The 22,138-nt window shown below is 39.5% G+C and overlaps 1 protein-coding gene across 3 annotated transcripts in view; it reads right to left on the bottom strand.

The window, feature by feature from the left end:
* Positions 1–22,138, bottom strand: part of MAEL (maelstrom spermatogenic transposon silencer) — a 72,272-nt gene that overhangs the window by 45,933 nt on the left and 4,201 nt on the right. Inside the window, exons 2-6 of one of the 3 annotated variants that reach the window (XM_070363204.1) lie at positions 10,240–10,323; positions 9,899–9,991; positions 8,546–8,645; positions 7,452–7,607; positions 5,381–5,422 (exon numbers count right to left, since the gene is read on the bottom strand). In XM_070363204.1, the coding sequence (XP_070219305.1) occupies positions 5,381–5,422; positions 7,452–7,607; positions 8,546–8,645; positions 9,899–9,955 (355 nt within the window). In that variant the 5' untranslated portion in view covers positions 9,956–9,991; positions 10,240–10,323. Of the gene's footprint in view, positions 1–5,380; positions 5,423–7,451; positions 7,608–8,545; positions 8,646–9,898; positions 9,992–10,239; positions 10,669–22,138 lie in introns of those variants that run through there. The other 2 variants (XM_005909812.3, XM_005909813.2) reach the window with 2 other exon arrangements.

Here is a 22,138-nt window from a genome sequence, read left to right as displayed (position 1 = left end):
ACTACTATATATAAAATTGATCATCAACAAGGATAGGGAACCCTACTCAATACTCTATAATAACCTGCATGGGAAAAGAATCTGGACAACAGATATACATGTGTGTACAACAATCAGTTTGTGTTCACCTGAAACTAACACAATATTGTAAATCATGAGTGTGCTGTGTGTGCTAAGTTGCTTTAGTCCTGTCCAACTCTTGGCAACCCCATGGACTGCAGCCGATCAGGCTCCCCTGTCCATGGGATTCATCAGGTAGGAATACTGGAGAGGGTTGCTGTGGCCTCCTCTAGGAGATCTTCTCAACCTAGGGATCAAACCCATGTCTCTTACCTCTCCTGCACTGGCACCTGAGTTTTTTATACCACTCGCGCCACCTGGGAAGCCCAAATCAACTATATTCAAATATAAAATAAAAATTTAAAAAGAAGCTGTGATATATACATACATAGGACTACTACCCAGTCATTAAGAAAGAATAAAACATTGCTATTTGCTGTAACGGATGGACTTGGAGGACACTACGCCAAGTGAAATAAATCAGACCAAGATCAGTACTGTATGTGGATCTAAAAACTACAACAAATTAGTGAATATAAAAGACGACTATAAATATAGAGAACAAACCAGTGGCTTCCAGTGGGCAGAGGTGCAAGACAGGGGTGGGGGAATGGGAGGTACTAAGGATGAGGCATAATATATAGACTCAAGCATGTATTGTACAACATGGAGAATATAACCCACATTTTGTAATAACCAAAAGTGGAAAGTAATCTTTAAAAAATGTATAAAAATTAAAATAAAAATGCACAAACACTCCCCTAAAAAGCCCCCAAATCCTAAGATTAGAATCCTGTGATTCTAAATCGGGAGATTCTGAATCTCAATAGCCTTTCTGTGAAGCACGATAAATTGTATGTGGAAGAGCAAAGAAACAAGAACAGCCATAATATTCCAAAAAAACAAAGTAAAAACATTATGAAAATATTGTTTTAACAATATACGGGCACTAAAAAACAAGCAGATTAACAGGACAGAAGATATCCAGAAGACTCATGCATAAGCAGAAGTATGGCTTGACACAGGTGGCACTGCTCATGGGGACACACTGATCATTCGATAAATGAGACAGCGGGATTACCCACAGGGAAAAGAAACGGAATCTCTACCTCACATCATACCCAAGTCAATTCCAACTGGAATAAGATCTTGGAACTATAAAATAAAGATATCTTCATGGCCTTCAAGGACAAGGGAATTCTTTACCTGGGTTTAAGGATAAAATAAGTGTAACTCATTTGACCTTTCGGAAAAAATTTTTTTAGTTTTATAGGCATATTTAATAGATGATTTGTAAAGCAGGAGTCCATTTCACTGTTTATCTACTTGGATTTTGGAAGCATAGTATTAATACCATGACTGAATTAAGATGGTGCCCATTATAGATGAGCATCCCCTTAAGAGTTGGAGAAGGCGATGGCACCCCACTCCAGTACTTTTGCCTGGAAAATCCCATGGACGGAGGAGCCTGGTAGGCTGCAGTCCATGGGGTCACTAAGAGTTGGACACGACTGAGCGACTTCACTTTCACTTTTCACTTTCATGCATTGGAGAAGGAAATGGCAACCCACTCCAGTGTTCTTGCCTGGAGAATCCCAGGGACGGGGGAGCCTGGTGGGTTGCTGTCTCTGGGGTCACACAGAGTCAGAAACGACTGAAGTGACTTAGCAGCAGTAGCAGCAGCATCCCCTTAGAGTATGAGCGACTCCATGGACTGTAGTGATCAACAGACTGCATTCCTAATGCTGACTTTGCCTGAAATTTGCACTGTCTTGCAATGTTATGTGAAACTAATTACATAATTATCTTTGGAACTTAACCTCCCAATCCTTATTGTAACTACAAATTGGTATACAAGATATTTAATGCGGTGTTATGTTTGTGAAAAAATACCATGTAATTCAAAAACACTATTGAATAGCAGATTACTCTGTGTAGTAGTTAAGTCCTTTAGGATAATTTTAATTGTGGTCATTTTATGATTCTCATTGCTGGAAGTTATTAAATCTTAGCAAGCATCACCAATATTAAATGTTGAAAGTTCATTTAAACTTTAAAATTGGAGCAATTGTCTGTGTTTGAACAGATGAAATAAAGACAGCTTTGTATGCCCAGAAAGTAAAACTGTACTAAATGCTAGCCAGTCTTAAGAGCCAAATATTTCTTTTTCTGTGTTAATAATCAAGATAATTAGTATGTGGCCATTTTGTTACCCTTAAGAGACTGCAGTTCTGAACTTTTGGTTAAAGGTTTTGGCTGCTGTAGAAATTTTATTTTAAATATACTTTGAATTATAAGAACAAAAAATGTTTGTATTTTTTTCCAGTTAATTGGAATGATTTCCAAATTTCTGCAAGTAAGGTAATTATAAGTTTAAAGCATTAAGCACTTATTGGTAAATAATGTATATATTCTCATTCTGAGAAATATAAGTAGGTCAAGTGAAAATAAATTCTTTAAAGTTTACTACAAAAAAAGTAAAAGGGAATTCTTAAATAAGACCCCAAGTACCCACAAACTATCAGGGGACAAACTGATATATTTACTACATTAAAAATAAAAAAACTGCTGTAAATTAAAATACCCATAAGAGAAAAATGAAAACAGGTATCTGCACACGACTAAAATAATCAATAAAAACAGATATACTATAAACTTCCATACACCAATAAAGATGACAAACAATCCAACAGAGAAATAGTGGGAAAGACGTCATTTAAAAAATACACAGAAATATACAGAATATGTGGGGCTTCCCTGATGGCTCAGAGTAAAGAATCTGCCTGCAATGAAGGAGACCTGGGTTCAGTCCCTGGGTTGGGAAGATGCCCCGGAGAAGGGAATGGCTACCCATTACAGTATTCTTTTTTTTTTTTTAATAAAACATGTATTTATTTGGCTGACCCAGATCTTAGTTTCGGCATGTGGGGTCTAGTTCCCTGACCAGGGACTGACCCAGGCCCCGTGCATTGGGAGCACAGAGTCTTATTCACTGCACCACAAGGGAAGTCCCCATTCTAGTATTCTTGCCTGAAGAATTCCATGAACAGAGGAGCTTGGTGGGGCAGTACATGGAGTTGCAAAGAGTTAGACACGACCGAGAAGTTCAAACAAGCAAAATAAAATACATTATTTAAATATGTACTTATCATAAAACTATTCATAAAACAAAGGAAATAACACAAAATTCAGAAAAGTGGTTCTCTTAAGGGGGGATGAAATCAGAGAGAAATATAGGGGCCTTCAGTGATAACAGCAAAGTGCTATTTTTTCAGCTGACCGGCAGGTGCACTGCTGTTCATTAATATTCTTTAAATTTTAAGTGAATGTTATAATCTTTTTTATATGTGTATGAAGCTTCATTTTAAAAGCTGATAGACCTTCCATATAGGAAGCTGAAAGCAGTTTCTAAGGCTTGGCTCATGTTAAAGCAGAACTTATCTCTCAAAATGATTAACTATAAAAAGGAAAGAAGCAGAGTGCCTCTGGTGAAGCACTGGAGAATGAGAGGGCCCAAATATCCTACCCACCCCCGCACCCCCAACACACACAGAACCTGAACTCCCATTCAGAGGAGCATTGTAGGGGTGGGCGGGACACGGGAGACTATCAAAATCTCTTCCAATTTTAAAATTCTTCAATGTAACATGCTAAACCATAATGCCCATGAAGACTTCACTTGGTCTCACACGTACTTCTTAAAGACCAGATAGCACAGGAGCGTCAGGCAGATCTGAATGTACTGTCCTTAGCTATTAATCATGTGTATCTCTTTCAGTGTGTCATTGTGTGAGACATCAGCTGGATTACACTATCCTCGGTATCTTCAGTTATTATGTTGACATAGCTGTCATTCTAATACAGTCATTTATCTTATTTAATTGATACATTCCCTAGGGTTATCAAATTGGCAATTTAAGACATGCTTAAATTGGTAAGCTCCAAGTATCTTAGGTTTCCTGAATGAAAAACATCGTGCTTCGTTTCAAACAGTGTGAAAAATAACTTGAGAAAACATTCCTGGAGACCTTAATAGGCTTGTTTTCAAGAACCACACTTTCTATTAATCACTTAATTTTGAGACCATTGCAAAAATAAGTTTTTAAAATGATTTTTTAAAAAAATTAATCAGAAACAAAATAAACAGTAAGGGGCATTCTCACAAATGAGTGTCTGGCATATAAGGATTCCAATGCATTCATGAGATGAACAAACCATAAACAGAGCTTAAGTAAAAAGGTGAAATTAATTCACCAGCTAAGTTTCTACTTTTACACTACTACCTATTTTGCCAAATAGCTTCAGACAATTTAACACTTGAGATGAGCTGGGTTCACATCTCAAAGATACAACAGCATTTTTATTCTATACATTTTTTTCACCCAAAGCTACATAAGAGAACTTACTAAAAGACTGCCTTAAACTCCTTATTCCAAAGCCCACGGCTCTGACTCAGAAAAACCAAACAAACAAAAAAGGGACTAACACATTTTTTTATTAAGACTGGGAAAAACTCAAAGAACACTATCAAAAATGAATAAGTATTACAAAACAGCTGCTTGTTATAGCAGATTTGAAAAACTTATTTCTAATTTCAAACACTTCTACAGACTAGTTGTCTACATTTTTAAGAAAAAACTTTTAAACACTGACATTTTGAATAAAAACTAACAAACAAACCTATTATCCTGATTTTTATTTGAAAAGAGATAAAAAAAACTGGTTAAAATCTAGTTCCTAGAAAAGAGTACAAGAGGTCAGATTTACACAGACACATCCTTTGGTTGCAAGATACTTTACATAGAAACCTATGTACTATGTACTTTACATAGAAACCTATGTACTCTTTTCTAGAAAAGGGTACAAGGAAAACCTGTTTTCCTCATCTGAAAAATCAATTCATAGCTGTTTCATCTGTTTAACACTATTGTTCTGTTACTTTAGAAGCATAAACTTTTCCCCCTTTACTTTTGAATGGACGTTTCCGTGAATAGCCCTAAATCTAGATAACCTTATACCTGTTAGAAGACCTACCTAAGCACCTGGCCAGTAAAAGCCACTGATCTTCAAGCCAAAGGATATAAGCAGAGGGAAAAAAAAAAAAAAAACAACACAATCTCCAGAAAAGGAAAATGACATTATTCTATCATTGCTTGTAATTTAAAATTTTTTAAGGCTTACATACACTACCACTTTTAAGATTTACCAACAATAATTTAACATTATCTTCCCCCAGTGTTTTATGTGTCTGTTTAAAGAGCATCTTAACCAGGTAGCTTATATTCAATGCCTATATTCTATCCCACTCCTTTATACTTACTTGCAGCCTGACAATGAAAACGAAATCCTCGTGGAATTTCACCTGTAATTTAAAATATTTCATTGAGAGATGCAGAAATCCATAAGCTCTCGGTTGTACTACAGTAATATTCCATAGGATGACCATATCATAACAAAGGTAATTGCTATTGTTATGTGAAATTATAGAAGACTTAAACCTCACAGGAGTTTTTTCCTAACCCATGGTATGATGACTATCAAAGAATCTTGGTATATTATTCACACTACTTTAAAAAGTTAGTCCTCACAGAGAAAGAAATACTACGTGAAGAAAATCTGTGCTAAAGCAGTCTTAGCCAGGAGTCCATAAAAAGGCCACAGTCCATGAGGCCCTTGATATACCAAGATAACTGACAAATTTCTCAGAGGAAAGTCTCCAAGTTCTGCCTTTTTAACGTTTTACACCTGCTCAAAAATTATCCTAAGCAGCAACTCTCATTAAGTAGGAAAATTTGTTTTCCTGTTATTTCAAAACAAGGAAAAGTGCTGGACTGTCCTAATGAATTTTAAAGCAACTGACAAAACCAAAGACGAAATTATTCTTTCCCCAAATAGTTCTCCCTATATATTCCTCATACTCCCCTAACTACTATCTACCAACTTGAGAACTGAATCAAATCCTATGTGTTCATTACTAACTGCTTTCGATGGAGTGGAATAGTAGGAATAATAATAGCTGAAAGTCTTTTAAATACTAGTCTATTTCCATACCATCTCCTGTATTCTTTAGAAAAGTAAAAGTGAAAGTTGCTCAGTCATGTCTGACTCTTGCGACCCCATAGGCTGTAGCCCGCCAGGCTCCTCTGTCCATGGGATTCTCCAGGCCAGAATACTGGAGTGGGTGGTCGTTTCATTTTCCAGTGGATCTTCCCAATCCAGTGATCGAACCCAGGTCTCCCACATTAGAACAGCTCTCCAACAGGTATTATCCCTACTTTACAGATTAATTAATAGGTTCAGAAAGGATAAATATTTTGCTCAAGGTTACAAGTCAACACCAAGTTAAAAACTAAGAACTGCTGAGGTGAAGAATGGGGTAAAGAAAGAAAAGAGCAAAGCTTTCAGGAAATTTTAAGACTACAGATAAGCAAACAGCAGGCTACAGATTTTTTCAGGCATTCTATCTGCTCAACTTTAATGCTTCAGTTCAGTTCAGTCGCTCAGTCGTGTCCGACTCTTTGCGACCCCATGAATCGCAGCATGCCAGGCCTCCCTGTCCACCACCAACTCCCGGAGTTCACTCAAACTCATCTCCATCGAGTCGGTGATGCCATCCAGCCATCTCATCCTCTGTCGTCCCCTTCTCCTCCTGTCCCCAATCCCTCCCAGCATCAGGGTCTTTTCCAATGAGTCAACTCTTCACATGAGGTGGCCAAAGTACTGGAGTTTCAGCTTTAGCACCAGTCCTTCCAATGAACACCCAGGATTGATCTCCTTTAGAATGGACTGGTTGGATCTCCTTGTGGTCCAAGGGACTCTCAAGAGTTTTCTCCAACACCACAGTTCAAAAGCATCAATTCTTTAGCACTCAGCTTTCTTCACAGTCCAACTCTTACATCCATACATGACCACAGGAAAAACCATAGCCTTGACTAGACGGACCTTTGTTGGCAAAATAATGTCTCTGCTTTTGAATATGCTGTCTAGGTTGGCCATAACTTTCCTTCCAAGGAGTAAGCGTCTTTTAATTTCATGGCTGCAATCACCATCTGCAGTGATTTTGGAGCCCCCAAAAATAAAGTCTGACATTGTTTCCACTGTTTCCCCATCTATTTCCCATGAAGTGATGGGACCAGATGCCATGATCTTAGTTTTCTGAATGTTGAGCTTTAAGCCAACTTTTTCACTCTCCTCCTACTTTAATGCTTATTTGAGATTAAAAGCTTAAACCAAAAACTCTGTCAACACTTCATTCTCAATAGTTTTCAAACAGTCTACATTTGAAGAACTCACCCATGCAACAGCTTTTAAGAAAAATACTACTATTGAATAAGATCAATATAAAAAAGTAACTTTTTAACATCTAGCATGTACTCTAATTGGCTACTTACCAGGATTTATAAAACTGTGGAAATCTGCCATAATACCTTCTTGGAGAGAATATTTAACACAGCCTATTTCACAAGGGAGGAAGCGCTGTTCACAGTGAGGAGGTAGCTCGCCATGGCTAAAAATATTCAAAAAATAAAAAATGCCTCCAAGGAGAGCTTTAAAAAAAAAAAAGACAACACAAACAGATAAGCATCTCAAGATATACTCCTTGATAAAAACAAGAGTTTTAGAACCTTTCTCCTTCTGTTCCTATATTTCTAAATGAATTAGAAAAGAGAAAATAAATCAGGTGTATCAGATAAATAAATTTTTATAACATTTACCAAGGATTAAAGCAGTAACCATTTTTTGCATGAAATAACAAAATTATTCAAACTTACAGCTAGCTCTACATAACTTAGCTATACATAAGACTTAAATGTGAGTAATGACTTAAGAAAAGCTGTGACCCATATTCAAGAAATATAATGGTATGGAAAATAAAGCCAAGTAGAATCAGTATAGAAAAATTCTAGTACAAACTATGGACACTTTAGTTCACTCTTTACCTTTTACCAATACACAAAAGACCACTTATAAATTCTCTAAAGGAATAAAGAAATGTGAGAATGTAAGAAGGGTATTATTTACCAGGATTGGCCACACTTAAGGAGTGCTAAAGATTAGTAAGTTTTTAACAAAGTCAGAACACATTTAATTAAAAAAGAAACAAAAACAAAAAACAGCCAAAAGGAATAGCAAGGACTCTGATTAACTATATTCTTTGCTGTCCTAGGCTCAATTTATTTTTAAAACAAGCATATTTAAGTGTCTAGCTATAAACACTCGAATTCAAAAAGTACATCTAATAACATATGAAATGGTAGAAATCAAGAGACCAGATTTTTGTTTTAAAAAAAAAACAAAAACCCAGTATTACTTCAACAAATGCATATTACCTGATCTTTTACAACTTTCGTGCCATCATGTTTGAACACCAGAGTCAATTACTTTGAAATGCAGAATTAAAATGAAGACAAGTTTACTGATCAACATAATGTAGAATTTTAAGTGCCCAAATTTATATAAGCAAAACACTGTAGGATTACTCTACCTTGATCACTTTTTAGAGACAAGCCTGACAGATCCGGGGGTGAAACATTCTGCTTTGGTACAAGCATGCCTGGCTTCCTCAATGGGGTGCAAACAGGTTTCTAAAGAGAAAGGTAATCATTGACCATATATTTAAACTCTTGCCCACTTTATAACATATACTTAAATTTAGCAAAATAACTTTGAAACAACCCATAGATTACTTTAATAACCACTCCAAGCCAGTAAACCCAATGAGTACATAAATAATGCTTATAACACCTACACCCAAAGGCAGAGGATGGCAAAATCTAAAAATATTTTGAATCAAGGGGCTAGGTGGTAAATAACCAATCCAATTATTGTTGAAAGCCATTTCCCCACTACTGATAATCTAATCCTATGGAGTCACATAACGCATGCTTGTCCAGTGGCCAAAAGAATATCATTTGCCGAAGTACTCCAATACTGTTTTTTCCTCACTCAAAGTAAAAACCAGATTGTGTTGACTTCAAGTCTCAATGATATATATGTAGAACATGACTTTTATTTTGAAGGGAAATAAGAAACTGTAGTGAAAAGAAGACAAAAAAAAATCGGGGCTCACAAATCTAATTAAGTATTAATACGAATTCAACTGAGTAGAGCTTCTACTCAAACATAAATCCATAATATAAAAATCTCTCAAACCTAAAACAAGCAAAACTATTGAATTTCAATCCAATGTTAGCAGTTTATAATAAGAACAGAATTTTTGCTATGTCAGAATGGGAAGAAGACAGAGGAAGGGGGTAAAATTCCACATTTACCTTGCCTTTTCCACATATGAATAAGCAACAGATTTTATTCAGCGCTTTAACATTTTGCTACACAGACATAAATTCAAATAAACTTTATTCAACTCTTACCTTTTAAGGCACACAAAACATTAATCAACATCCACAGATACTGTTATTTCAATATTTTAAACACAGACTGGTGTCATTCAAAAAGAGAGAATGGACCAAACTACTGTTAAACACCTGAAAAAGATTCTTCAATCATAAAAGAATTCACAAGGACCCTTAGAGGCGATCTAGTACAAATCCTAAATATCAACACTCCCTTTTGCTAATCAAGGTTTATTGGTTGCAGGCTTCCTACTGGGATTTTCCCTGGCCTTCACCATCAAACGAAACCAACGTGTGCCCTAGTTCAGGAGCCTGCTCGTTTTTCAGCAAGCATTCTGACGCCAAGAAAAAAAATGAAAAACTCTTTTGCACTCACCCAAATCACCCAGTCGTCTACTCTTGACATTAATCCATTCACTCATCCAGCATTTACTGAGCACGCCTACCTGTGAGGCAGGTGGCTGCTCTTCTCCGGTTAACTTTACCTGTTTCTCCGAAGGCCCGGAGTCCTTCCCTTGGGCAGCTCTCCACTCTCGAGCCATTTCTGCATATTTCTCCTTTTCCTCCTCCTTCAGGAGCTTGAGGAGATGGAAAGGGAAAACAAGCAGCAGCAGTGAGGGCCTAGTGCCCGGGGCCCGGCAAGCAGACGCCTGGACACTACTGGGAGGCGGTTCCGGCGTCGGTTTGCCCTCGACTGGGGACGGGGAGCTTCTTCCCTCTCCAGCAGGGCCCAGAGGTCACTGGCCTTCTCAAGGCCTCTGTCCCTCCCGCCTTACTCTCCCACTTGCCAACTGCCTGGCCCCGGGCCATGGGCCTCCAGCCTTACCGCCCAGTCAGCGGAACAGTAGGGGATGGCATCGGCGACGCGAGCCACAGGCAGGCCTCTCCGCCGTAGTTCAGGGATCTTTTCCTGCACGAAGAAATAGTAGGCATTGCGGCTGGCCCTGCGGTTCGGCATAGTGAGCGTAGCCAGGCCTTGAAGCGAGCCTGAGACAGCACCAGCAGCCGGCGCCCTCGCCGGGCTCCCGCCCTTAGTAACCGAGGCTGTGGCCTGCACGCGCAGGTCCTCAGCTCTCAGCCAATCAGGGCGCGGTGCGCAGGCGCATCGGCCTCTCCAGGAGAAAAACAGCCTGAGACCGGAAGACTCCGCCTCGTGCGACCTTGGAGGCGGGGTTGAGGGAGAGCTAGGGCACGGGTGCCAAGCATTCTGATTGGTGGAGATGAGTCGGTGGGGGGGGTGTTGTCACGAGGATGGCGTGGAGAAATTTCTGTACATTATTGCGTAATATCCTTCAAAGTAGGTGAAGAGGACCAGCCAGTGCTTCAGGTTCTTCCATGCTTTACGGTTCGGTTCAGTTCAGTCGTTCAGTCCTGTCTGACTCTTTTCGACCCCATGGACCACAGCATGCCAGGCCTCCCTGTCCATCACCAACTCCTGGGAGTTTACTCAAACTCATGTCCATTAAATTGGTGATGCTATCCAGCCATCTCGTCCTCTGTCGTCCCCTTCTCCTCCTGCCTTCAATCTTTCCCAGCATCAGGGTATTTCCCAATGAGTCAGTTCTTCGCATCAGGTGGCCAAAGTATTGGAGTTTCAGCTTCAGCATCAGTCCTTCCAGTGAATATTCAGGACAGATTTCATTTCGGGTGGACTGGTTGGATCTCCTTGCAGTCCAAGGGACTCTTGAGTCTTCTCCAACACCACAGTTCAAAAGCATCAATTCTTCCATGCTCAGCTTTCTCTATAGTTCAACTCTCACATCCATATATAACTACTGGAAAAACCAGAGCCTTGACTAGGCAGACCTTTGTTGGCAAAGTAGTGTCTTGGCTTTTTAATATTCTATCTAGGTTGGTCCTAACTTTTCTTCCAAGGGGGAAGCATCTTTAAATTTCATGGCTGCAGTCACCATCTGCAGTGATTTTGGAGCCCCCAAAAATAAAGTCTGTCACTGCTTCCACTGTTTTCTCATCTATTTGCCATGAATTGATAGGACCAGATGCCATGATCTTAGTTTTCTGAATGTTGAGCTTTAAGCCAACTTTTTCACTCTCCTCTTTCACTTTCATCAAAAGGCTCTTTAGTTCTTCTTCGCTTTCTGCCATAAGGGTGGTGTCATCTGCATATCTGAGGTTATTGGTATTTCTCCCGGCAATCTTGATTCCAGCTTGTGCTTCTTCCAGCCCAGCATTTCTCATGATGTACTCTGCATAGAAGTTAAATAAGCAGCATGACAATATACAGCCTTGACGTACTTCTTTTCCTATTTGGAACCAGTCTGTTGTTCCAGGTCTAGTTCTAACTGTTGCTTTTTGACCTGCATACAGATTTCTCGAGAGGCAGATCAGGTGGTCTGGTATTCCCGTCTTTTGAAGAATTTTCCAGTTTGTGGTGATCCACACAGTCAGAGGCTTTGGCATAGTCAATAAAGCAGAAATAGGTGCTTTACAGTTGTAAGGGGGCTTTCCTCATAGCTCAGTCAGTAAAGAATCTGCCTGTAATGCAGGAGACCTGGGTTAGATTCCTGGGCCAGGAAGATCCCATAGAGAAGGAAATGGTAATCCATTCCAGTATCCTTGCCTGGAAAATCCCATGGACAGAGGAGCCTGGCGGGCTACAGTCCACAGGGTCGCAAGAGTCGGAGATGACTTAGCAACTAAACAACCACCACCACCATGGTTGTAAGGGGCCAACTCTGTGCCAAGACTGTGAAAGGTCTTGGGTGGACAGAGGGAGGAACACCACAAATGAGATCTTTTCCCTCAAAAAGTTTACAGTCTAATGGGGGGAGGGGCAGGTAAGATGACAAAAGCAAGAGAACCAACCAGAATGATTTGATTTGGTTTCCGCCCTGATTCTTAAACATTACTTAAGAACATGGTTTTTAAAAAGTTTTTCACAAGTATTATAAAGGAAACACAGTAAGAGGCTGGGATATTAAATACCGTCCTTGAATAAAGTTTTATAGATTTCCTCATAAAGGTCTGATTCATTTTATTCCTTTCTTAGTTTTATTCCTAGAATGTATATAGAAGTATTATACATGTTTCTTTTTTCCATTATGTTTTCTAATTAGTTACTGATGATGTGTAGAGAAACATGTTCATTTTAGTGTTAATCTTGTGTATTTAGACACTGCTGAATTCTCAAATTGATTCAAATAGTGTCAGTCAATTTTCTTGGATATGTGCTTCCCAGAGAACTGTCTGTCTCTATTTGGTTAAGTATGTGTATGCATGTTGTATATATATGTTTTAAAAGCAAGAACAAGATTTTAAAATATTTTTAAATGCTTTTTGTGCATCTTCTCAGATGACCATGTGGTTTTATCCTTTGTTTAGTATAGTAAATGATATTGCTATATTTTTCTGTTAAAGCATCCTACCATTACTACTACTATAACCTCTTCTCAATCATGCTTGGCATTGTTTATTTTTTAAAGTATACTCAATGTGGGATTTTTGCCTCCTTGATTGAAGTGATATTAAATGATGGATTTTTTCCATGCGATCCGTACAAAATGTTGGTATAAGCAACCATAAAATGAACTGCCATCTTTTTCTCTGTTCACTTTGAAGAACAATGGCATTATCTATTCCTGGACAATTTGATAGAACTTCACTAATAAAACGCTTTGATCCTAGTATATCTATGGAGAATGGAGTTGACCTTTGATTATCATTTCAGTATTTTGCATGGTTATTACTCTTTAGGTTTCCCCACTTTCCTTCAGCTAATTTTGGTAATATTCCTGTTTAGAAAATTGTTTCATTTAGGTTTCCACTTATAGTGCTGTAAAATGTAGGCAAGGATGTGACACAACTAGGGTTTTCATACAGTGACAGTCTCTTATACAGATAAATTTACATTTACCATCAGACCCAGAACTTCCATTCATTTAGGAGAAATGAAAAAAAAAAAAACAACACTTGGAAATGAATTTTCATAGCAGCTGTATTTGTAAGAGCCTCAAACTGGACAACCCAGATGATCATTAAAAGAGGAATTGATTTTAAAATTGTGGTATATCCTTATTAGCTACCCTGGTGGCTCAGATGGTGAAGAGTCAGCCTGTAATGCAAGAGACCTGAGTTTGATCCCTGGGTTGGAAAGAGCCCTTGGAGTAAGGAAAGCCTACCCACTCCAGTATTCTTGCCTGGAGAATCCCTTGGACAGAGGAACCTAGTAGGCTACAGTCCATGGGGTTGCAAAGAATCGGACACAACTGAGTGACTAACACGCTGCTATTCAGGAAAGAAATGCAATGAACTGTTGATATTTAACATGGATGAATTGCAGGATAATTTCATGGAGTGAAAAAAAAGAATATATAAAAGGATAGATAGATATCTTGATTCCATTTATACAAAACTCAAGAAAAGGCCAAACTATTGTATAGAAGACCACCCCCCCACTCCCCCCCCACACCTGCCCCAGGGATTTCCCAGGCAAGAATACTGGGGTGGGTTGCCATCTCCTTCTCCAGGGGATCTTCCCAGACCCAGGATAGAACCTGTGTCTCCTGCATTGACAGGCAGATTATTTACCACTGAGCCACGAGGGTTGCTCAAATCAGCAGTTGCCTAGGGCTAAGAGGTAGAGGAAGGGGATTGACTGAGATTGGAGAAGGAAATGGCAACCCACTCCAGTGTTCTTGCCTGGAGAATCCCAGGGACAGGGGAGCCTGGTGGGCTGCCGTCCATTGGGTCGCACAGAGTCGGACACGACTGAAGTGACTTAGCAGCAGCAGCGAGAGGTAGAGGGAGGGGACTGACTGCGAACTGACAAGAGAACTCCTGGGTTGTCAGAAATATTTTATACCTTGATTATGGCGGTAGTGGTTACAAGTGGCATATCGTTATCAAAATTTCTCAAATAATATATTTAAAAGGTGTGCATTTTACTGTGTGTAAATTATACTTCAATAAAGTTGATTTAAAAAACAAGACTTATTGGCATAAAATACTTATAATATTTATTTATAATTTAAAACATACATATTCTAATATTGCTTTCCCTTTTCATTCCTAATATTATTATTACCTCATGTCTTTTTTTCCTCTTGCAAATGTTTATTTTACTTATCTTAAAAAAAAAAAAAGCTTTGGGTTTTATTTATGAACTTTACAGTTTTCCTGTTCCTTTTTATTTCTGCTTTAAGTTTATGGAGTCCCTCTGTGTATCTCCTTCGGGCTATTTTGTGGTTCTTTTTCTAGTTTCTTGAATAAAAAGCTTCATTCAAGTATTTTCAGTTTCTGTTTACTATCGTTCTAGGTTTCTTATTTTTCCTTTTTCTGCTTTAGATGGATTGATCAGTATTTTTTACTCTGCTTTTTCTTACACTGGTTTCAAGTCATGCTTTCTATTTTGCTTCATTCTGTAGCTATCTATATTTTTAAGATAGTTGTTTTAAAACATATTTTTATAACAACTTATACAGTTAGCAGGTATCCACATCCATTCTTCTCAAATAGACAAGAAGCTTAGAAAACTATTGCTTCCCCTCACTTAGTATCCCAACTCACTGCTCCACCATTCCACTTGTTATTATCTGGGATTTTAGTTTCAGATTGTTTTTTTATACCAAGGTTGAGACATGTTGGAAGTATAGTAAATTAAATACATATATCTAAAGCATACAACTAGAAGAGTTTTAACATATGTGTACAGCTGTGAAACCATCGCCACCATCAAGATAATAAACATATCCACCCCCAAAAGTTCTCTTACTACCCCCTTAGGCTCCTTGAAGTTGCCCCACAATCACTGATACTCTGTTCATTTGTTTTTCCTTCAGTCTTTGTTCTCTGTGTTTTATTTTTCAGTTTCTACTGTTTCTTCATGTTTACTAACCTTTTCTGTTGAGAGATCTAATTTGCTACTAAACCCATCCAGTATATTTTTTTGTATCAGATCATTTAGTTTTCATCTCTAGAATTTTATTTAAATCTTTCTTACGTCTTCCATATTTCTACTTAACATGGTCGATCTGTCTTCTACCTTTAACATGGAGTGTATTATAGTAACTACTGACTGTCTTTGTCCACTCATCCCATCATCTAGGTCATTTCTGGGTCTGTTTCTACTGGTTGATTTTTCTTATTATTATGGGTTTTATTTTGTCCTGCTTCTTTGTAAGCTTGGCAATATTTGGTTGGATGACCGTTGTAAATTTTACCCTGTTGGATGCTGCATGTTTTTCTAATAAATATTCTTGTGCTTTGTATTATGTTTTTGGAAACAATTTGGGTCTAGTTTTACCTCCTTTTGAGGTTTGCTTTTATGCTTAGTTATTCAGATTTAGAGCAACCTTTAGGACTAATTTTCTCCTCTGCCGATATAACATGCTTCTGAGTATTGTGCTGATAACCCATGAATTTGCAGGGTTTTCTTCCACTTTGGCTAATGGAAACGCAGACTATTTCTAGCCCTGTGTGAATTTCAAGGATTGTTCCTTCCAGTCCTTTCAGGTTGTTCTTTCCCTGGCACTGTATAGTTTCCTCCCACACATGCACTCATCAGTATTCAGCTGCAGCTCCAAGGGAGATCCTCAGCAGATTTCCAGAACTCTTCTTTGTGCTGCTCTCTTCGTCTGGTACTCTGCCCTGTGAACTCTAGCCACCTTGGCCTACCTAGACAACAAACTCCATCTTTCAAGGAGGCCACAGGGCTCTGCCTAGGTTACTACTCTTGATTCTGGATTCTGGATACTCTCTCTGAGCAGCAACCTGGGGCAATCACAGGGCTCACCCTGTTTGCTTCTGTTCTCTCAGGGATTATTCGCCTCTGCTCCCTGATGTCATTTCTGAAAAGATTGTTTCATATATTTTGACCAGTTGATAAATTCATTTCCTGTTATTCCATCTTGGCTCAGATTGCTTTATCTTATTTTAAACACTTAAAATAATACTCGGATTTAACTGTTAAATGTTTAGATAGGTGATCAGAGGCAAATCTTTCTGAGATGTCATTTAAAATGAGAAAGAATGCAAAGGTATGGAGCTAGTCATGTTAAGAGTTGAAGAAGTGCATTCCAGACAGAGGGAACAGTGTATGAAAAAGCCTCACACAATAAAGAGCTTGGTGAATCCTCAGAACAAACAGAAGGTTGGTTGGTGTTGCTGAAGTGTATCCAGTCAGGTGGAGTGTGGTGCTTACTGAGGATGGAGTGACCAGCAACGACCTGGACGTGGCCAGTATCAGGGGTTCAAGTATTATCCTAAGGATGTTGGTGGTCATTTAAGAGATTTTTTAAGTGTCACATGGTTTAGAGTTTAAGAAGCTCACTCTTGATGCTAGTCCGAGAACAGTTTCAAATCAAGAATGGGCACGAGGAGATGAGTTAAAAGGTTCCTTCAGGAGTCCATGTGAAATGATGATGACCTAGAACAGAGACATGGAGCAGACATGGAGAGGTGACCATGGTTTTAATTGTACTTTGTGGAAAAATAGAACTAGCTGATGGATTGGTTATAAAGTGAGAGAAAGGGAGGAATACTAGGCTTTCTAGTACCAAAGAGGGTCTGCTCTTCATACTACTATTATCTGCTCCTCTCCTTCTTTGTTACAACTGATTATTTTCTGGTTTTACTTAAGATCCTATGTAAACAGAATAGTGTTCCCCTCTTACCAGCCACATGGATCTTCCTATTCAGAAATTCTACAGGGTGGCAGGTTTTTGTTTGGGGCATGCATGGCAAGGGGAGGGGAGTCAAGAATTCAGTTATGGATGTTAATTTTGAAATGCCTATTATACATTCAAGATGTAAAGCAGTCAATCGGCTATCTATCTGGAGTTCTGGGCTAGCAATAGAATCTGGAAGTAAGCCACATAAAGCTGGTACATAGACTCATGGAAATGGATGAGATAATTTAGGCTGAGAGTGAAGAGAGAAAAAAAGGGCCCATGATGGAGTCCTGAGGAACACCAGCATTTAGAAGTCAGTTCATGGCATCTGGTCCCATCACTTCATGGCAAATAGATGGGGAAACAATGGAAACAGTGGCTGACTTTATTTTTTTAGGCTCCAAAATCACTGCAGATGGTGACTGCAGCCATGAAATTAAGATGCTTGCTCCTTGGAAGAAAAATTATGACCAACCTAGACAGCATATTAAAAAGCAGAGACATTACTTTGCCAACAAAGGTCCAACTAATCAAAGCTATGGTTTTTCCAGTAGTCATATATGGATGTGAGAGTTGGACTATAGAGAAAGCTGAATGCTGAAGAATTGATGCTTTTGAACTGTGGTGTTGGAGAAGACTCTTGAGAGTCCCTTGGACAGCCAGGAGATCTAACTAGTCCATCCTAAAGGAAATCAGTCCTGAATATTCATTGGAAGGACTGATGCTGAAGCTGAAACTCCAATACTTTGGCCACCTGATGCAAAGAACTGACTCATTGTAAAGACCCTCATGCTGGGAAAGACTGAAGGCAGGAGGAGAAGGGGACGACAGAGGATGAGATGGTTGGATGGCATCACCGACTCAATGGACATGAGTTTGAGTAAACTCCAAGAGTTCGGATGGACAGGGAGGCCTGACATGCTACGGTCCATGGGGTCACAAAGAATTGGACATGACTGAGCAACTGAACTAGAAAAAGAATGGGGTTTCCTTGGTAGCTTAGCTGGTAAAGAATCCCCTGCAAAAGAAGAGATCCCGGTTCAATTCCTGGGTCAGGAAGATCTGCTGAAGAAGGGATAGGCTACCCATTCCAGTATTCTTGGGCTTCCCTGGTGACTCAGCTGGTAAAGAACCTGCCTGCAATGTGGGAGACTTGGGTTTGATCTCTGGGTTGGGAAGATTCCCTGGAGAAGAGAAAGACTACCCACTCCAGTATTCTGGCCTCGGAAATTCAATGGACTGAATAGTTCATGGGGTTGCAAAGAGTTGGACATGACTGAGCAACTTTCATTAGAAAAAGAAAACCTAGTAAAAGTAAGGAAGAAGGAATGTCTGAGGAAGCAGAGAGAAAACTAGGGAAACTAAGAGTTTCCAAGAGGAAGTGCTTCATTCATTTAATATTTGTTCAGAGTCTATGCAGCGCCAGGCTCTACTTCAGGCACAATAATAAGTAGAACAGAACAAAGCTTATAACATAATGAGGAAGGCAGAAAATAAAGAAATAAATAACTACGTATATAATATGTTGTCTGAACACCTTATTGGACAATAAGTCCAATGAAGAAAGACAATACAGGATAAGGGAATAGGGATTGATGGAGGGTACAACTTTAGCATGGTCAGAAAAGGCCCTATTTGAGGAAATGACATTTAAGTAAACTCTGGAAGTGAGGAAGCAAACCATGAAGATATCAGGCAAAGATCACTCCCAGTCAAGGAAATAGCAAGTTCAAAGACTCCAAGGTGGGCACACATCAAGGATGTCTGAGGAATAGCTAAATACGTCTGTAGTTGAAGTGAGCAAGGCGGGGGAGGGGCTCAGAGAGGTTATTGCAGAGGGAGATTGGGCCAAATCATACAGGGCTTACAAAGACAGTCTAAGAATTTTGGATTTCAATCTAAATGGGAGAGAAGCCATTAGAAACATGCATGGCTTCTACTTTTTTAAAATATTAAGTATGAGGTGTGATTTTCAGCCAAGTGAGTATGAAACCACCCCCAAAAATACAGCATTTTAAGAGAATGTTTATCTTATGCTATTTTTTTCCTGATGCTAGTTTAAATTAAGGCCCTGACAGTATAGAGTGCATCCTCCAACCTGTGCTAATAATAGTAATAATAGCTAACATTCATTGAAAGCTATTGTGTCAGACTCCCTGCTAAACACTGCACAAGGGTTATCTGATCTCTCCTCTCCATAACATCCCTATGTAATAAATTCTATGATCTTCTGCATTTTGCAGAATGGGAAATTGGGGCTTCCCCAGGCCACACAGCCCATGAATGGCTCTGACCTCTGTGAGATCCCTGCTTCTTTAACACAAGTATTCCAAGCTGTTCATTATAGATGCTCAAGGATGTTTATTATACAAGGCTCTGCCAAAGCAAAAAAGGGGAATTTCCAAGTTCCCCATCATCTCTAGATGTTGCCTGAATTCACACCACATTCCTGAGTAACTCAGCCTTAAGTCTGGTTGGTTTTTCAGCTTGCTCAGTCTATACATATACAACCTCTTGTCAGGTTATGTGATTCCACTTCCTATGTCTCCCTGTAGTGTCTCTCACGTACAGTTGGCTTCCCATTCCTGCCACCCCATAGCTGAGTTCTGGTGCTTGTTCCTTCTTGGGTTCTTATGATGAGCTCTCCCACTGAAGAGGCCTCTGCCTGTTGTCTCTCTTTCCACCAGTACATCCTACAGCCTGTGGCCACAATACCTTGTGTGAAATATACGTCTGATCTTGTTTTTCCGCTTAGATATCCTTATGGGTGGTCCACTGCCTGCAGAGTTAAGTCCAGGCCTGGTAGCCTGGCTCCCCTTGTTCTGACCTCAGCCTGCCTTCCAGCCTCATTGCCGACTCACACTCCTGGCAGCAGGCCCCACTCTCACCTCAGCCCACTGCTGTGCATCTGCCCTACCTCTTGCTCCACTTCTGCTTTTAGAAACTCTGCCCAGATCATGTTTAGGACTTAGCTCAGGGGTCACCTTTTCATGATGACATCTCTGACTGGCACTCCCACAGGTAACTGACCCCTCTCCCTTTGTGCCCCCACCATACCTACAAATGTCCCTACATAGGTCCTGCCACACTATCACATTCAAAGGCCATGTGTCTGACTCTCACCCCCCAACACACACACACACCCAGCCACACCCACATATGGCTACAGTTCAACTGTAAGCTCTTTGACAGAAGAGGCTGTGACTCATCCATCTTTGAATAGCTACTCATCTTGCATTTCTGGGCAGCACACTGTCTAAAATATAGTAGGTGCTCAATGAATGTGTATGGAATAAATAACTGAATGAATTCAAGAAAGAGAGAAGAGAAGATGAGGAAAAGGGAAGTAGGCCTTGGAACAGGTTGAAATCAGACAAAAAACATCTTGATCATATTTGTGTACAGGGAACTCATTCAGGATTGGGCTAGGAGTACAGAATTAACAGTCTATGAGACAGGCTCATGCTACAACTCCAACACAAAAGTCAAGGCTGCTGTTTTTTAACACTAGTTTTCAAGAGCCCACAAATGACGATTCTGTTGCTTGAGCAGCTTCCTTTCATGATGTTCAGTGTTCTGGCTCCGTTTTCCCAATTGCCTTACCTGCCTGTTTTCTGGGGGTGAGGTCATTGGATGACATACTTATTCACTTCCTTCCCTTAGGGTCCATGTTAGACCTGTGCCAATGGAGAAGGCCTCTAGGAGAATGCTTAGGGCTGAGAAGCAATCTTCTAGCTTAATCACCAAAACCTAGAACCCAAAGAATTGATAAAATACAGAAAGACAGGCTCCCTTCATCATTCCCCCTTTGGCTAAAGGATGCTTCTTGATTACTGGACTCTGCTCTGCTGCTAATTTGGGGGTCTGTCAATGCTGTTCTGATTTCCAAAGGATGCTAAAACTGAAACAAAAACAGAAACAAAAGCAAAAACCAAAGATAGGGCTCATAAGAGAGAAGCAGACTTACTTCACGTTTGGCTCTGTTACTCAAAAAAATTATAGGTTGAATTGTCAGTCAGTAAGGGCTCCCAGGGCTTCAACCACTCATAATTAACTTGATTAACAGCTCATGATTGAGACAGAATGAGAGCAGGTGTACATCTGGGGGCTTTGTATCTGGCTAAAGATATAGGCCTGACAAAACCCCTGTCATTTCTTCTCGCTGACTCTCTCCTTCCTCCAGGGATGTCCCAGAGACTGAGTAACCTGTGGCACAGCTGTACCTATTGTCTAAGCAACAGTTTCTACACTGTAGAACTATTAGTGCATAGAGGAAATCTAAAGAAGAAAATATAAAGGAATGACTGCACTCCCTGATAAAACCATTATTACTCTTTTGTTGTTTCCATTGACTCCTTTAAAGGCATTTTCCATATTTGGGACTGTGCTCTAAATATAATTTGATGTTCTGCTCTTTTTTCCTGCACACTATTCTTGGATGGGCCTCTATGGGGAAAATATAGAGCGCTAACTCAGGTGGGGCTGCCTACTGATGGTGGAGTCTGGCCTCAGGATGAGGCAAGCTGATGTCATCTAATTCTGTACCACCCCCTGCCCCCAGCACCACCGCAGTTTGATTTGAAGCCTGAGACAGCAGGCTGTTGGGTTAAATCTGCTTCAAGTTCATGAAATTTTCAGTATGTTCTCCCAATCTTCTACTGTTCTTGGCAGTACAGCTTTTTAGAATTCTCTGGCATCATGCACTTTATATTTGCATTTCCTTTCTTTAAAGCATTTTCTTAATGAAACAGTTTATTCTTCAATATGAAAGGGCTTTCAGATTGAAAATGTTTCCAGTTTCTAGTACAGGGTGCTTAGAGTCTTCAGTATTTGTTTGTTCATATTTATTTATTTATTTTGGTTTCTCACATTAATTTAGACTTTTAAAAAAATTATAATTCATTGAAGGTGGTTTTGAAGAGATGAGGGATGGGAAAGATAAACTGAAAAGGTAGCACAAGGGAAGGAAGAGAAACAAAACTCAGATAAGAAACATAGTATCTGTTTGAAGGTCCCACTTCATAGATTTCTCCTGGAAGACCAGATTGGACAGAAGTAGAAATGTGGTATTATCTGTGTGCTTTAAAGAGACCTACA

Source organism: Bos mutus, chromosome 3 (genome assembly GCF_027580195.1).
Source record: "Bos mutus isolate GX-2022 chromosome 3, NWIPB_WYAK_1.1, whole genome shotgun sequence".
Lineage (NCBI taxonomy): Eukaryota > Metazoa > Chordata > Mammalia > Artiodactyla > Bovidae > Bos > Bos mutus.
This window is presented reverse-complemented; position numbering and strand designations above follow the sequence as displayed.